Here is a 16,790-nt window from a genome sequence, read left to right as displayed (position 1 = left end):
GCATCCTGACGAGGCATGGAGTAGCAATGACGACGACGCTCTACTAGCGAACACACGTCTTCTGTCGTTACCTCATCAGCGCGGTACAGTAGACTAAATGATACTAGAATTCTGCAGTGCTCTATACTTGCATACTCAGTAGAGGAATATTAATATTGTTCGGGAAATAAAAGAAGAAGAAAATGCGAGCCAGGCGGCTCTGGTGCATGTCTCGACTGCTGGTTTCGCATCGGGCTCGTTGACGGCGCGGTCCTTGCTTCGGTCGGGATCACGAACAGGGACGCTCAGTTACAACTTGTCAGCCGGTCGCTCTCCTGTTCCATGGGTTTGTCATTATCATTGAAAGTAGTCTGGATGAAAACAGTACGAAGATTAGATACACTCTTTCTGACAGGTAATTAGACCGCTAGACCTAGAGAGTTGTTCAGAGCCAAAAGCATCCGTTCCCCGTAGTATAGGGGCGGGTGTTAAAATCGATCTTCCAAGACACCTGGCGCGCTTTCTGACGTGTTTTGCTCATTGTTGTCCGCGAGTGATCCCAGCGCAATGCGAAGAGTACGAATAACGGTGACCGAAACCCCGCAACTAGCTGAGTTGCAGAGCGCCTAGGCTACAGAAAGGACTCTTTGGATGTCGAGGAGGATGAGGAGAACCGCGCTGGGGAACGACGTCGAGGGCACCGATCCATTGAGGAGGAGCACTTGCAACGAGGCCATCTCGCGCCTTTAAATTCTGACGCAATTCGATAAGCCTGAAGGGAACATGCCAAAAGATACAGCAAGTTAAAGCCACAGAGCGAACAGATCAAAACGACTTGATATGGCGATACTGGGCCACCTTCTGGAAAGATGCTATCAGCGATTCTACTTGCAAAGTCGGCCGCTTGCTAAGAAATCGTCAGGAGAGATCTGGACGCGAGTCGACGGCATTGGGAAAGAACTGAGATACTAGTTGTTGGATGAAATGATCTCTAATTAGATATATGTATATGATTAGTTGTACATGATAATTACAACAATACTGTTCCAATGAAAAAGACGCCATCTATAATGCAAACATAACAAGACATGAACTGAGTCAACATCAGTCGGGTATATGACTTCTGAACAAGGACAAACTTTTCCTGCCACAATCAAGGTGCATATGCTCTGGCCGTAACAAATGACAAGCGCATTATAGACAGTGTTAATAAGGATTATTCGGTATCGACAAATGTGCATGTGCTCGACCGGCAGCTGCTAAGTCAAGCAGGTTTGGGGCGTCCTCGACTATGAATCGAGCAAATGAGCGACTGATAGTCGAAGCCCGTTGAGAGAGAAGGATGGGATAGGTTATCTTGACGGTTATTTCTTGAACGACTCGCGAGTGTTGACACGGTCGATATCATAAGGATTTCCGTCATAGCTGACGACGCGACGCAACGAAGCAGCCGTCCGTGTGGAGGCTCTACTGCGCATCTGCCGGACATCCGGAAGTTCTTCAACGTTGGACTCAGTCTCACTGACATCAGATAACTCAGGGGCAGGTGCCTCCGTCCGGTCAAAGACTGGCTCCTCTTTCTCCTCAGACTCAGGCTCTGAGGCTTGCTGCATCTGCTCGGCAAGCTTCCGCATGAACGCATCTGATTTGGCCGCATACTCGCAACGCTTACGAATGGTAGCGCCGTATTTATAGAAGAGGAAAGGGAACGGAACACAGGCAAGTGCCAAAAAGGCCGGGATTGAGGACGCCCAATGGATTCCTGTTTTCACAATTAGCCTCTTGTCAGCAAGGACAGATTCGAAAGAGAAATCTTACCTAGATCCGAATACATATAGGTAGTGAACAACGGGAACACGGCGCCGAAGACAGAACGAAGGACGGAATTGGCTGCGAGGACTGAAGCGGCGAAAATGGTGTATGCATCGATGAGGTAGTTCATGATGCCCAGGAAAACTAGAACCATACCGAAACCGAACGGAGCACCGGCGATGATGCAAACAATCCAATGGATCGACGGATAATTGGTCCAAGCAAACCAGAAGAGTCCAATAGGGATGGCAATCGAAGCAATCAAGGTGGGCGGCAGGCGTGCCTCGGGGGGAGCGAATCCACCATGCTTGTCTTGAACCTGGACATAACGTTTGTTGTCCCAAACACTGTAGGCGACAGCAAACATCATGCCAACCATGATTCCCAAGAATGGAAGACTGCCAACGCCTTGGTTCCAATGACGGACTCCCTGGAAGACGATCGGGTAGGCAGAGAAGAGCATGTAGAGGGTTCCATAAATGATGGCCATGTACAAACTCAGGAGGAAGACGATCGGTTCCTTGAAAAGCAGAATCCACGGGCGAGAGAGCGCAGTCTTGAAAGCTTCCTTGAGAGTAACTCTGCCCTGGTCAATATCGATCTTGCTGACGTACACTTTACCGGTGTGCTTTGACAACTTCTCAGCGCGACGACGCAGGAGAACAGGCGCATAGGTCTCGGGAACGAAAAGAGTGCAGATGATCCAAACCGCGCCAGAGAAGGCACCCAAGAAGCCCATGACCCATCGCCATCCTGCGTTCATTCCGAGGAAGCCACCGATGATCGGACCCAGAACAGGACCTGAGAAGCGTTAGCATGTCGCTTAATACAGACCGACGGAAAAAAAAACATACCCAAGAATGGAGCGGCAGCAAAGAGACTCATTGCGATACCTCTCTGCTTGGCGTGGAACATGTCAGCGATGACACCACCCGCGTTGGTCAAAGGCGAGGCTCCGAAAGCGCCGGCGAAGAAACGAAGGATGATCAGAGTCCAGCTATTCTGAGAGCCAGCACTTCCAGCATTAAAGGCCGTGAGTGCGCAATAGGTGACGGTGAAAATGATTTGACGGCCGAACATCTCACTCAGAGGTGCCCAAAGCAGAGGTCCTATTAACTGTATTAGCCTCTAACAGGTAGGCTTCGAAGAACGACTGAAGACAACTCACCAATGGCGAAACCCAAGACGAAGAGGGAAACACCGAGAGTAGCAACCTCACTTCCAATATGGAACTCGGCTTCAATTTCTCGAACACCACCGGTATAAGCTGAGGAGACCAGTGCGACTGCCAGCGTCGAAACCGCAACAGTCATGGTCAAAGTCCATTTGCGCAGTTGAGTCCATGTCATAGGATTGCGGGGATCATTCTCAATCCAAACAACCTCGTACGGATCCTCCTCGGTTCCTGAGCCTTTGTAGGGATGGTCGATAATTTGCTGGGTGAGGACGCCTTGATCCACCACCAGTCGCCAGTATGGAATCTTCTGTGTCATGGGCTGTTCAATCTTCTCGGGGTTCTGGACCCCTTTTTCGGTCGCCATGATGGCGATTGATCGGTGCGGAACTCGAGTGGAGGTGATATATACGGGTTCGTGGAATATTCAGAAGTAGTATATATCTGGACAAGAGGGATCCGAGATTGTTTGTTTTGAAATCGCGATCGTGATATATGAAGAGAGATTAGGAATTCAGGTACGGAATTCAGGTAGTATGAATAGTAACCGCCGAATGCGGAGGATGGTGTAGTATAATGTTCTGGATTAGGAAATAGTCGAGGTTAAGGTAGGTAAGGAAAGAAATGTATGGGGTATCAATAACAATATAAGCAGAACAAAAATGAGGGAAAATGAGGAGCAGCATGCATATATAACTTGCTTCAAGTATTAATTTTTTTTTAATATTTTCTCTTTTTTTTTCCCCTTGGTTTCTAATCTCTTGCTTTTTGATTTCATGGCACCGTCACTGGGGAGTCATTAGTCTCGGACCCCTGCCGGCTTTGGCCCTAAAAAAACGCCCTCCCGTATCCACCGATAGCCCGCTGAGGGAAGAAGAAGCAGGATAGAAATCCGTTTCAGGCCAATCACCGGGCCGCAACGCCGGAATTTGTGGCATTAATCGGGGTTATGCACACATTTGTCCGTCAGCCAACGTCGGCCTTGGCCGATGTGGAGCAAGCAGCCGCCATCTATTGAAGCTCGAGATCCATGGACGCTGGACACCTCGTGGTCTGGATCATTAGCATAAGGTAGGTAGTACAGGCACAGTGGCTGATATGAATCTTTGTCGGTATATCAACCATACGAAGCAGTTCCTGATCATAGTTGGATTCGAGCTTGTGTACCTCTCTGCGGGGTATGAATCAAACTGCAGAAGCATGGACTGGCACAGGGTACTCCGTAGACTGAGTTCAATTGTAGCGTCATTGATCATCAACCTCGATCCCAATGCGCACTACGGATGAATGTGCCAGGACCTTGCATAAAATGTCTGTTTTAGGACTAGCGTATCCCAGCACTCGGCTCTCGGCATCTCGTCTACGGAACTTTACCTTAGTAATGTAGCAATCAAATTGTACAACCTGCAGCCACTGCTGCAACTGCAAGGGCCTGATCATCTAATCTCCGCAAGAGTCAAGACAGGTCAATATGTTACGTTGAGATGCCGCTTATCTCCGTTAAAGATCATGCTGTACCATACTATAATGTATAACTTTACCCTCACTTGATTATCAATCATGTATAATTTTATCACATCTGCCAGAGCCACGTAATAGAAATTTCTCAATGGAAGTCTTCTGGTGTTTTGGCCGAGGCTCAGTTCATGAAACTCCTGGATGCTTCTGGTTCTGGTGTCGCCACCGACGCTAAGCCTCAGACATGGTCTTGGCATTTGGTCTAATCCCAAATTTTTCTTGTTGGCATTAGCCTAGTCTATATACTGTTCCAGATGGTGAATGATCTCTTGGCAATATACAGTAGGAAATCTTATCGCCCACGGTTCGAGTCAGGAGATGATCATGCCGTCATTTGTAGTCGATCGTCTATCAATCAATCTCAGCCTTTTCAAACCTTCATAAGTCAAGACCCTTGGATGGTCGAGTTCTCGATAGGTTACTTCGGTCAGGCAGCCAGATTTTTATCCATCAAACGCCTTAGTCTATAAGTCGTGTCGGGGGATCTATAAGTCTATCCCTTGTATGACCCACTCTCATTTTATCCCAATGATTGATATCTTACATTCATAAATTATTGGGGTGCATAACTGTCGAATGACAGTTTCGCGTGGACCACGTTGTGGAAGCATATACGGAGCGTAGTTCGTATCATTTATTCGGAGTTACCTTCTTCCTGATGTATTACGCTCTGGCACCTCGATATCCATGCTATCTGCAGTAGAAATATATCGTCGTATTGATCTTGGCAACCCGAATCCAACACTCAATTGGAACGCTTCGGGCTCTATCTGTTCTGGAATGATTACTCAAGTGTATACGTGGTACAGAGCGTCTGCAACATCCATATTCGGTGCACTACTTTGGCCTTGCACTGATCAACAGTTCGGGCTTTCAGGCACAGCCAGACTCTGACTCTCTGTATGAGCCAGGCGAATCCAGTTCTAGCATTATTCTGATTTCAACCCCACCATAGCCGTAGGCTTGTAGCACGGATCCGTAATCCCCGAGTCACTACGAATACATCCCAGCTTAATGTTATGCAGTAAGCACGGTCTCATAAGTACCATTTGGACTTCAAGGAACTCATAGCTAGCAACTCAGATCAACAAAACACACATTACTCTTAATCAGCTCAAAAATATGACCCATACCTGAGTGCCCCGGTAAGTGTGTCTCAAATAAAGACGTTGATGATAAATCAAAGCAGTGTGGTCTCGATAAACCGAGGCACATCTCCCGTTCTTATCAAAGACCGATAGCACGTACCCCTTCTAAAATCACCCCTGTTATTGTGATCAGTAATTAAGCATAGAGAAAACTGCTTGGGTGCACATCTGCATAGTAGCATAGAAGCAGTTCAGTACTGGAATCCAGTTTATCTTGTCGCCCGTGACACCGTTGTACCACTCTAGGCATATCATATGTCAATTCAACCAAGAGATTTGCTCCCCAATCAAATCTAGAAAGAGACCTACTCTATTGAGATAATCTTCAAGTTCTGCGGCGGACGAAAACGGAATAGGAGGCTCGCTGTCTCGGAAGAAATGATGCCTGTAGGTGCCGCCCTTAAAGCTCCCAAAACATCAGGTGGCGGTGGGATACTGATCAACTCGGAAATGGCTTGTGCCATCTGTTCATCCGACGCAGTTCTCTCGAAGTCGATTTCAATATGCTCCATGACTACGTATGTATATCCCCTGCCCCCGTTCCTGCCCCCGCCCACCTTAAAAGCGTGGTAGACCTCAGGAATCCGGATGGTGGCGTTGCTTCTTTCCCTACTCTTCTGATAGAAGAATACCTGCGCGTGGGCTTCCTCCATTGTGACATTGTTATATTTGATATAAAGAGGTATTGCCTTCCGCGGAATAGGTGAGGGTACTGAAGTCAAAGCCCTTTTTCTTGCAAAGGCGCACCACCACATCTTTGGAGGGCAAGCCAGGGATGGAAGGGTTGAATATTTCGCTTCGAGTAGTCGACATAATGGTAGCAGTGTTGTCTTGCTGAAAATGAAGGATGAAGGGGGGGAAAACGTTGAGGACGATGACCAGGATGTAGAATCCATGGATGAATACGCAGCCCTAGACCATTAAGATGTGTCTCTGTCATCGTTGTGAGGGTTCGCTGTGATCATTAGATAGTCTAGATGTGCTCTCATGATGTTTTACTGGTCAGACAGCCTGAAGGCAGTCATTTCTTTAGTTAAATTAGATCTGGCATGTGTGTGTATCATCTCACAATTTGGCGTGTCTATGTAGAAAGATATGTATATTAGCAATAAAATAGAGCAAACTGAGCTACATTGAGTCTATTAAAAGGTCTTTATTACTGCTACTGAAATTGAGACTGGCAAATAGCCTTTGTTTACTGTCTGCTGTTCTGTTGCTATAGTTAGCTAGATAACTTTCTGTTATTGTTCTTCTCTTGTGCTGCCCTCACACCAGAGCACCTTTCTTAATCAAGTAAGTTCCTTTATATTTATCACTATCCTTTAATCTAGGGTGATGTATTTATGTGTGTCTATGTGTTTGGTAGACTGACCTAACATCCCTGAGAAAGACCTGATCATTATACGCCAGCTCAAGTTAGGTCATGGACTGTCACGTGAGACGAGTCCTATATTAACTCTGCTCTTAATATTCATCATCCACCATACACCCCTCTATTTCTACTGCCAGCTAACTCCTACGGAGTAATCAGAGGACGTCCACACCTGGGTAAGCCCTTCTCTCTCTTGCAAGTCCGTGCGTATGTGCAATAACGTATGTGCTGGCATATTATATTACACACTGACTCGTCAGATAGTAGGTTATGAGGTTCTGAGACAAAGGCTTCCATGGGACGCTGAATTTCTATGGAACAGACAGAAGATGGACATTTATCCAGGATACATCCAAGGGGCGTAACCCGTACGATGGATGTCATCACCATCATCTTCCGACAACTTTGTCTTACATCTACCATCATCCACTAACCTACTATCCAGCTATCTCGTCTAGTCATGGATGATACCTTCTTCCCTGATGAGCTTTGGCTCAATAGGGAAATCCAGTTCACCTCTCCTTCACCCTCCACCTGGAAACTGACCGTGAAAATCATAGAAAGCTTCTCACTTTTGAGCCAGAAAGAACCCGAGGATTACCAAGACACTTCCTTGTCTACCGCTATATTTGAATGTCACCGCTCTAGCGATCTGACTTAACAGACACTAGTGATATCTACATGCAGATCCCCAATAAGGGGACTCAGGCTCTGCTCCCCGACATGCGCCGCAGACAAGCTTCTGGCGAGGCCCCTAACATCTTACAAGAGGAGCGTGAAGCCTACGAACGCCTGGCCAAACACTAGATTGATTTTACTCCTCAACTCGTCGGCTTCAAGCACGAAAAACAAGATGTTAACAGTCTGGTCCTGGATGGATTTCTATCTTACATAGCCTACACCAAGGTTCCAGGCGTCGCTCTGGGCCTGAGGACTTACCGCTCTGGAGATGGTTCTGACATCCCCGACGTCAATGTGGCCTCAGATGCGCCCAGTACCAGAGCGCCTGGAAAGCGTATCACGCAGTATAGCATTTCCGAAGGGTTGTTCTGGACCATGCGCAGAAGTAAGAGAGACCTGATTTAGGACAAATTCAACATGGTTTACAGGTCAGCACCCAGTAAATATTGTCTGACGTATACTGACCTTTCTCATTGTGGAAGGAAACTTCTCGCAGCAGGCGTTAAGGTCAATTATCCTTTTCTGAATAATCTGTTTTGGGATCAGAACACATAGCAACTGTCAGTTTCACTTTGACTTTTTCACAGCGGATGATAATCTAATTTTGCGTTATGAATCTAACTACATTGACAGTGTATTCGTGCCAAAAGATGGAATGGTTACCTGGCGCCCGCGGGTTGTGGGCTCGTGGGGTTTGGCTGTGTTTCCTGGTGAACATAACATGGGTCTTCAGGATGAAAACGACGAGGATTTTGTTGCTGCAGGCTGGATCCTGTAGGCCTGCTCTCTTGCAAGGTCTACCTGTGGCTCCTGTCGGTGTTTCGTCCACGGATGGCGGTCGAAGACAGACTCAACGTCCCGAACGAAGCCATCCCTTTCTTATAATTCTGGTGAAGTGAACTGGGTGAGGGCATACAACGAAGCAAGATAAAGGGGAAAAAAACATACAACAGCGAGGAGGTCTACAGACCTACGGACTAGCCGACAGCCATCGGATGAGAAGCCAGCGAGCTAACGGTGTCATTCTCCGGCCACCAGTGCCGAGTGTACCTACTAGAGACTGCATAAGGATGACATTGATGTAGGTCGAGAAGCATGCGAACGTTGATATAGATATTGAGGATAATATATTGTCTGGGAACTTCGCAATAGATATATCAGGAATCAAAGGACGCCAATGCTTTCAATATCCCAGACACAATGTAACATCTCCCTAGAATAGGATTCTAATGCAAAGTAAACAACTTGAGCTGCTGCGCACCATCATTGAAGTCGACAATACCGCCCACCCGATCGTCGCCATTCGAGTCGGGTCGCACACACTCATCACGCAGCCCTTCAAACCAATTTCCTACCAAACGGGCGTAGATACCACCACAGCCGGCTCCGGCACAAGCCATTCCACCAGGGTCCCCGGAGCACTACACGCACGTATTAATCTTCTGTTCCCATTCACTCTGCAGGAAGGGAAGTGGGAATACTCACTCGAAAACCACAAATCATAAATGCTGCACCTCCACCTCCAGAGTACCCCCTGTTGGTCCCGCCGCATCCGTTTGACGTAGGATTGCATAGGTTCTCGCCCTGAGGCGCGTTTTTTAGGTTGTCGATAAGCTCGTTGACATGGTGTAGATAGGGGCTGCCGTCGCTGGTCTCGCAGATATATTTTTCTTTGGCTGTAGCTCCTGCAGCGAGTGCTGCGGCAAGAAGGGCGTATGTAAACTTCATTGTGACTTGATGATTGTTGAAATGTGGGTGATAGTTGGAGATGCGATGAGTGGCTTGGTAGGTTGAATGTCTACTGAGGGCAACCAGACCCTTCTTATATTTTCCAGTCGAAAGAGTCTCTAACTTATCATGTCTACATAGTTATGCTAGCAGCACTTCAATGCTACTTGGATTTCTTTTACAATTCCTAACAGCTCCCAGTTAGCCTTATAGATATGTAACGTGGGGGCGAGAAAGCCTGTGTTGGGGGGTCTTGTGGAGAGCGCCGAGGAAACTAATTACAGCTGGATATCAGTACAGCCTGCCTGGATGGAGTGGACGATGGCAGGGACAAGACCGCTAGTCTTACATGCCCTGAAATTCGGCCTCTGTGAGGATACCCCGGAGATTAATATGGAGATACAGTGGAGACTTTCTCATGTTGGTTATACAAATGACCATGCCATTAGGGCCAACTCGGATCTTTCTCAGAGATTGATGCCATGAAATCGGCCGGAGATTTCCCGCATTTGCCTACTTCTACGTAAGAGTTATAGAGCAATAAACAGAGCAGCCAGTCGGAAAGTTTCCCTCTTGCCATATTATACATAGAAATTTAGTGGGCATTACTTGGATATATCTTCTACTGAAACTCTCTATATTTCAGTTGCAAAGTAACAGACGAACTTAACATTAGAAAGGTGTCTCAAGACAATCCACAATCTAACACATCCTCCTACATCTCTCCCAAAATCACCGCACTTTTTGTCGGCACTACATGGAATTGACCAAAGAATAACATGGAACTATCCCAGCCCCAAAGCAAACAACCCAACGCTAACAGCCTATATTAGTAATAGTCAAAACTAGACCCACACTGGACTATTCCTTTCGGATCTAAAAATGAACTATGGGGCCAATTCCACTTCATCGAGGCTATCTCACCAAGTTCGGTTGTCGATGACGTCTGTAAACAGATCTTGGAAAGGAGAAGGGCAGGATTTTGTTTTTGTTTACAAAGGCAGTAGGGATTTCACTGGAATGTAGGTTTAATTTCATACATATTTTATGCTCAGGTGTCTATACGCTGGCTGGTAAGCCTGGTGACTGACAAGGATTCTACTATGTAGAAATAGTTAACCGAAGGGACAGATTACGTCATTCAACTGCGATACTATGCCGAACGTTCGTAGAAATGTCGTCAACATGCCCATATACTAGACAAACAAATAGGAGTGTTCAATCAATCTTGCTCAGCCATTCATCCCCCCAAATGCTTTATGTTTGCACCCTCACCTGTATCAGATTCAAAGTCAACCATGGTTTCCTCGTCAGAGCTCTCAATATCTATCCACAAGTGCTGGTATATGGACTTTTCATTAGCCGGGTAGCCCGTTGACCTTAACCAACCAAATATTCCACGGGTAGAGGCMTCAGTTAGTAATTAGATTTATACTATCGTCAAGACCGACTGGAGAAAGTTTCAAACGTTCCAACATATGCAGATATATTCTACCTGAGCCTATCGTACTAATACCCGGATTTCCTGGGTCTTCAACTTGTTTACCATCTAAAAGAGTCCATACCCAAGTAGTATAGTTTAAAGAATGACATCCGCAGTGAGCATGGTGCTGAACCGTCAGCTCTGTGATACAGAGCTGATTCTCTCCAAAGGGCTTCCAAGGGCAGCTAGGGACTCTATTATATCCCTCTAACCCCATCAAAAAGAGTAAGCACTCATCTTCACGGTCGATGGCCTTTCTATCAGTGACCTGGGGCTGCGACAAAAAAAATTATTGTTCTATCCCAGTCCAAGCACCAGCATTAAGGTCTATTGCAGTAAGACCAGTTCGAATATCTCGCAACATAGACTTAACGATGCCTACTAGCAACACACTGAGCCAGATACTACCCAATTTTGGCTCCCAGGCCGCCATGATTTTCGTAATCACTGAAAACCTCTCATCCTGAATCAGGGGGTCTATTATTGCAAAGGCGGGATTAAGCTAAGCACTGACAAGATTACACTTAATATCAGGATTAAAGAATGTGCTGTAAAGCAGAGACCTCATTCTCCATACATTACGCTAGAAGACCATATCATAGTAGGTGGTATCCAGGTGTCGTTCAACATTGTGTTGGAAGTGAGGTTGCAGTTCTACTGGAGATATACCACAATAGGCCGTAGAGATATATAAGCTGCCTACCCCATGTAACTTCGACTGTCAGCTATCCCAAACGTTTCACTCAACCTCCCTCTTGTACTGTATGGGATCGCGATTCTCTTCAGAATCTAAGCACTCATCCATTGGGGCCTCATAAGATAGGGTACAAGCTCAATAGGTCTATCTTCGTTGATAATGAATCTGGGGGTCTATATCAATTCGACTCGTGTCTGGACCTTCGGATAGTATGAAGCTCGCCTCATCTCAGCTTTGCTTGGTCTCGTATTGATATCAAACTCACCCCACTGTTCTCCGTCTTCAGCTGTAGAGTAGACCAGCTCTCAGATCTTGCTCTCCACTCGAAGCCTGCATTTTACTATCATCTAGTATTTTTACCTCTGTCCTGTCTCTTGACGGCTACATAACTCATCACCCACCCTCCCTAAGTCATCTTCACCACTCCAGTATTCCTACCTGTGCATGATAGGCATTTAGCATTCTTCAGCATACATTCTCAACAAACACATCCTCATTCTCATCGACCATGGCCAGAGTCCGAGTCAGACCAGGGCTACACATGAAGAGCGCACCAAGCTGGCACCGGCGCAGAATGCGGCGCCTCAAGGGCAGGCACGGATTGGCAATCCGCCAGCGTTGCCGCCGTGTCCTATGCCGACGCGACAGGGCTGTAAGTACCCACGGATTCAGATTCGCACGATGCATGAGCTGATTGATAGCAGCCCGAAGAATTGGTGGTGCTGAGAGGAACCTCATCTGATCGGGACTACTAACGAGCGAGCCTCTGTTCCGGTGACTAGTCAGGCAGGTGTGCCATGACCTTGGCCGTCCTCATCTGAGGATCCATAAGCTCGCGTTCCAGGGGATACAGGAGGTTGCGGAATTCTTTCTCATCAGAGAGTTCAAATGTGAGATGGTCTCGACCTGATCTGCAGTAATCAATATCATAACCTCACCTATGATAGTGGCCGAATCTGCCAGAAAGCACGCCGGCCATCAGGAGAGAGGTCGAAGATATGCGGTTTGCAAGCATGGCAAGAGAGTGGTTTAGTTAGACAAGGGGCAGCGCAGGGACAGATAAGTCTGTCATACCGAATTTCCGGGATCTTTTTTTTTTTTTAACAGAGAACCATGCTTCGAGTTATCTTTCAAGGCGTTGGCGAAGATTGAATGCTTAGGCCAAGTTGATTGGATGGTTCGCTCGGCGATGGCCCTCGGCGATAAGATGAACAAACAAACTAAATCGGAAAGTTGCGGTCTTTCGGCACCGGATAACGTGAGGCGCCCGACTATCTTTTTGACTCAAATTCTATGCATGACAAATGAATGTTTCTTTCTTACATATAGCACTATTCTTCTTTTTACCTTCGCTTTTTCATATCATTCTTTAGAATCTCATGGGGTTTTCCATGCCATTAATTTGATTCCTATGATCTCTGTTGCTGACCCGAAACAACATCGAATTGCGCCTTATCGTCGGTCTTTTGCGCAACTTTTCTTATCGCCATTGTCGAGTCATATCGCCAATCGATCAACGACTGCCTTTGCGTGTCGCACATATACGGATTATAGACTGTGATATTACCTATCCCATCGCCTCTCATGGGACATCTTTTGCAACATGGAAGGACGACTGTGAGGCAGTTGAGCAGAAGAACAATCCGGCCACAACGATCACAACGAAGGCACCACTCCTCCGAGGCATCGCCTAATCCTGTCCGTGAGAAGAACAGCACATCAGCAAACGCTTCGCGATCGAGTGCTCCACCGTCATCCACATCGGCATCCTCCCCACATACCTGTCCACCCGCAGGCACACCTTCAGCTGCCTCCACCCCCGCCCTCTCGAGTTCGCGAACGTTCTTCCAGGCCATTCAGGCAGGACCCATTGGTAGAGTGGCAGAATCATACGCCAGAGTACAACAAAGGAGACCTTATGCGACGCAGGTTGTCAGTTCTATTGTGATATATCTGTGCGGCGACCTGAGTGCGCAGTTGTTGTTTCCCTCCGACAGCCCGGCGCAAACACCACGGGCTGCTTCTGAAGAGAACCCTGCGGGCTCGGCTGAAGATGGCGAGGTTAAGGCTGCTTCGAGTGGAGGGTACGATCCTCTGAGAACTATGCGACATTTGACAGTTGGTGTGGGATCTGCCATTCCGTCTTATAACTGGTATGTATTGTCCTACCGTTGGCCTTGAGCACATCTGGCTGATGCGATCCACCTTCGCTAGGTTCATGTTCCTCCACAACAACTTCAACTTCCAGTCCAAATTCCTTTCCATTCTCACCAAAGTCTCCGTACAACAAGCTGTCTTCACACCCATTTTCAATACGTACTTCTTCAGTGTACATTCTCTTCTCGCTGGCGCGTCCTTTGAAGAGACATTCGAGCGCTTGAAGGTCGCTCTGCCCGTCAGCATATCGAACAGTGTCAAGCTCTGGCCAGCCGTCACGGCCTTCAGCTTCATGTACGTGTCTCCGCCTTTCCGGAGCATCTTCGCCGGTGTCATCGCCGTCGGCTGGCAGACCTATCTCAGTTGGTTAAACCAGAAGGCCGCCAGGGAGGTCGAGGCGGAAATGGCCGAGTCGGAACATTCGTCTCAAGTGCTGGCCTCCGGCAGTATTACCCCTTCGACAACGATAAAAGCATGAGGTACCTTTTCCATGACTGCGCTTTTTCATATTCTCTCCTTTGCATATCTTAGACTTGCAAGCGCGATCGATTCTGAGTAGACGATACATTGCCCTGTCTTCTTGAGCGTTGCGTTTTCAACGAGTACATAGACTAGAACTATTCTCATACATTATACCCTAATACAATAACAAATTTCTCAGTGATTATCACGAAGATTCGCTTAAGCAGACATAAGAATGTGAAGCGCAGACTTTTGCTGTTTTGATATAAAACTGCGCCAAGACAAACAATTTTGGATACGCTAAATGAAGTTTAACGGAGGAGTGGCTTCACGATAAGAACTCGATCGGAGATTAGATCCTTTTCTTCTCACCACACATGACATGAATTCATTACCATCATCACGGGCATGTTCTGCCCCCCGACATCCTACATTGTAATGCCAGGCGATTTGGACGACAGCAGCGACTACGGATCCGACTTTACCCCGGATGAAGAAGAGCTGCTGAACGATCTGCTCGCCAAAGTCGCCACAGGACACGCGACCGCCGAGGCCTCTGCTACCGCGACAGCGACAGCGAGGGCGACGCCAACGACAGTTTCGAAAACCGTACAGGCGACAGTCAGTGCCGTCGCTGATATTGAAGAATATGCTGAAGCTCCAGCAGGTCAACGAGTGCCTAAGGTACTGGGTCGTGAAAAGCCCGGTTTTCTATGGCAGAAGCGCAAGACCTGGCAGGTCTCGACCTCTGCTGGGGCAAGGGCAGATCAGATTTCGGGCAACATTTGCGCCGCGTCTGGTGAGGATTATTCCTTGATTCCTTGCAGTTTTGTTTGTCGTTTTGTTTAATGAGGTTGAGTAGGCGGCTGACGGTTGATTTCAAGCGTTTAGTGGAGCATCCGGATTCCCTCGAAGGCCGCGAAAGACAACGTGAGAGAGACGTAGCCCGTGAACGGGAATGGATCGGTGATTCGACAACAAGTTCAGCGCCTGATCTTCGATCACCTATTGAGCGATTCAGAAAGCCACCCAACAAGGCCTTTTCCGTGACTGATCTGATCTCTCCTGCATGGTGCGAGCTACAGTACTGGTATACCTTGACCAAGCATGGGAGGAAGAGGAGAACGCCTGCTATGAAGCAAGGGAGTACTATTCACAAAACACTCGAGGATGAGGTACACACGACTGTTCCCGTGGAAATCACAACCAAGGAAGATGCGTTGGCCTTGAGGCTGTGGAATGTCATACAGGGCTTACGGACACTGCGAGAATATGGTCTTACCCGGGAGCTGGAGGTCTGGGGTCTTGTGGATGGTGAGCTGGTCAATGGAGTCATTGACCAGCTCTCGTATGAGTGCCCGGACCCGGAGCTTGAGGCGACAGCTGCCAGATACTATGCCGATGTGGAGGCTTCGAGGGCGGTAATGCCCGAGTATCAGATGTCTCTGACAGATTACCTGCTAGCTCCCTCACAGGGCGGGAAGAGGCTGTCAGAGATGACATGGACGGATGAGCCTGATGAGCTGGTCGAGGACCCTCCCAGCACCCAATCGTCTGAGGCCTTCAACATCCCTCGAGTCTACCTCACAGACATCAAAACGCGAGCCAGCGGCTCCATACCCACAATCAAGAGCACGTCATTTCGGCCGACGCTGCTCCAGCTCCAAATCTACTATCACATGCTGAACCGTCTCACCACCACCGATGAGGTTTCCATCGAGACGCTCGCCTCCCGCTACGACCTAGACCCTCATCGTACTTTCACCGACGCTTTTATCGCTGAAGTCAGCGGCCTAAACGATCAATTCTTCGATGCCCTTTCAGCCTCGGAATTTGATCCAGACTTCATCCCCTCGCCCGAAGATGCGGCACGTAGACCATCCATCCGATCATCAGGATCGCTCCCCTCCGCAAGCCAGGACTCAACCAGTATTCTCCTTGAACACAATAACCTGTCCAGTCTCTGGAAATTTATGAAAGACCAACTCCGCCTTACTTTCCTTCCCTCGCCGCAGCCCTCCGTCTCCGTTGCGCCCTCTATCCCCTCGGAATTTCAGCCTAGCATGCTAGAACCATACCCGACGATCATATCCCCTCTTCTAACAGCTCGCTATCTCTCCTCCGCACCAACGGCAGACCTGCACACCCGTGTCCTGGGCAGCCGTAGCTTTCTTTTCGATCCAACCTCCATGTCATCCTATCTCTCCGATCAGATGGACTGGTGGCGCGGTAATCGCGATCCGCGTGGTGTCGAAATCATGGAAGCATGGAAGTGCCGCATTTGCGAGTTCCGCGAGGAATGTTCCTGGCGACAGGAGAGAGAATGGAGCATGGCGAGACGGAAAAAGGGCCCTGAATGGTCTTGATGCTGCTGCGTGAATCATACAGTGTGCAGTTCTATTTGCATTTGGGTAACATCAGGCATAGACTTGCATTGGACTACGCTTTCTGCTTGGCCTGTTTAGCGATAGATTACTAGACTACGAGTGTATATAGCATCACTGGCAAGAACTGTCTCATGGAGGTTATCAAAATACGGTAGTATAAAAGGAAATGCAGATGGGCCGTAAGGTAACAAT

General features: G+C 47.9%; 6 protein-coding genes across 6 annotated transcripts; 3 read left to right on the top strand and 3 right to left on the bottom strand.

Annotated features, from left to right (window-relative positions):
• Positions 1-1,343: 1,343 nt before the first annotated feature.
• On the bottom strand, positions 1,344-3,332 carry Asppvi_002481 (MFS transporter; the record flags this gene model as incomplete). Its single annotated transcript, XM_043298463.1, has 4 exons — positions 1,344-1,741; positions 1,798-2,592; positions 2,646-2,900; positions 2,960-3,332. The coding sequence occupies 4 exons, from the start codon at positions 3,330-3,332 to the stop codon at positions 1,344-1,346; spliced, it is 1,821 nt and encodes a 606-aa protein (XP_043154398.1).
• Positions 3,333-5,936: 2,604 nt separating this feature from the next.
• Asppvi_002480 (uncharacterized protein) lies at positions 5,937-6,284 on the bottom strand (the record flags this gene model as incomplete). The annotated part of the gene is made up of 1 exon (XM_043298462.1): positions 5,937-6,284. One exon carries the CDS (start codon positions 6,282-6,284, stop codon positions 5,937-5,939), a length of 348 nt encoding a protein of 115 aa, XP_043154397.1.
• A 1,179-nt stretch (positions 6,285-7,463) lies between these two features.
• On the top strand, positions 7,464-7,810 carry Asppvi_002479 (uncharacterized protein; the record flags this gene model as incomplete). The annotated part of the gene is made up of 2 exons (XM_043298461.1): positions 7,464-7,618; positions 7,675-7,810. The coding sequence occupies 2 exons, from the start codon at positions 7,464-7,466 to the stop codon at positions 7,808-7,810; spliced, it is 291 nt and encodes a 96-aa protein (XP_043154396.1).
• Positions 7,811-8,910: 1,100 nt separating this feature from the next.
• Positions 8,911-9,412, bottom strand: Asppvi_002478 (uncharacterized protein; the record flags this gene model as incomplete). Its single annotated transcript, XM_043298460.1, has 2 exons — positions 8,911-9,105; positions 9,170-9,412. 2 exons carry the CDS (start codon positions 9,410-9,412, stop codon positions 8,911-8,913), a joined length of 438 nt encoding a protein of 145 aa, XP_043154395.1.
• Positions 9,413-13,176: 3,764 nt separating this feature from the next.
• Positions 13,177-14,227, top strand: Asppvi_002477 (Mpv17/PMP22 family protein; the record flags this gene model as incomplete). The annotated part of the gene is made up of 2 exons (XM_043298459.1): positions 13,177-13,745; positions 13,807-14,227. 2 exons carry the CDS (start codon positions 13,177-13,179, stop codon positions 14,225-14,227), a joined length of 990 nt encoding a protein of 329 aa, XP_043154394.1.
• A 392-nt stretch (positions 14,228-14,619) lies between these two features.
• On the top strand, positions 14,620-16,577 carry Asppvi_002476 (exonuclease V; the record flags this gene model as incomplete). The annotated part of the gene is made up of 2 exons (XM_043298458.1): positions 14,620-15,010; positions 15,103-16,577. The coding sequence occupies 2 exons, from the start codon at positions 14,620-14,622 to the stop codon at positions 16,575-16,577; spliced, it is 1,866 nt and encodes a 621-aa protein (XP_043154393.1).
• Between the last annotated feature and the right edge of the window lie 213 nt (positions 16,578-16,790).

This window comes from Aspergillus pseudoviridinutans (assembly GCF_018340605.1).
Source record: "Aspergillus pseudoviridinutans IFM 55266 DNA, scaffold_2, whole genome shotgun sequence".
Taxonomy (NCBI): Eukaryota; Fungi; Ascomycota; class Eurotiomycetes; order Eurotiales; family Aspergillaceae; genus Aspergillus; species Aspergillus pseudoviridinutans.
The sequence above is the reverse complement of the archived record's forward strand: the minus strand, read 5'-3'. Positions and strand labels throughout refer to the sequence as shown.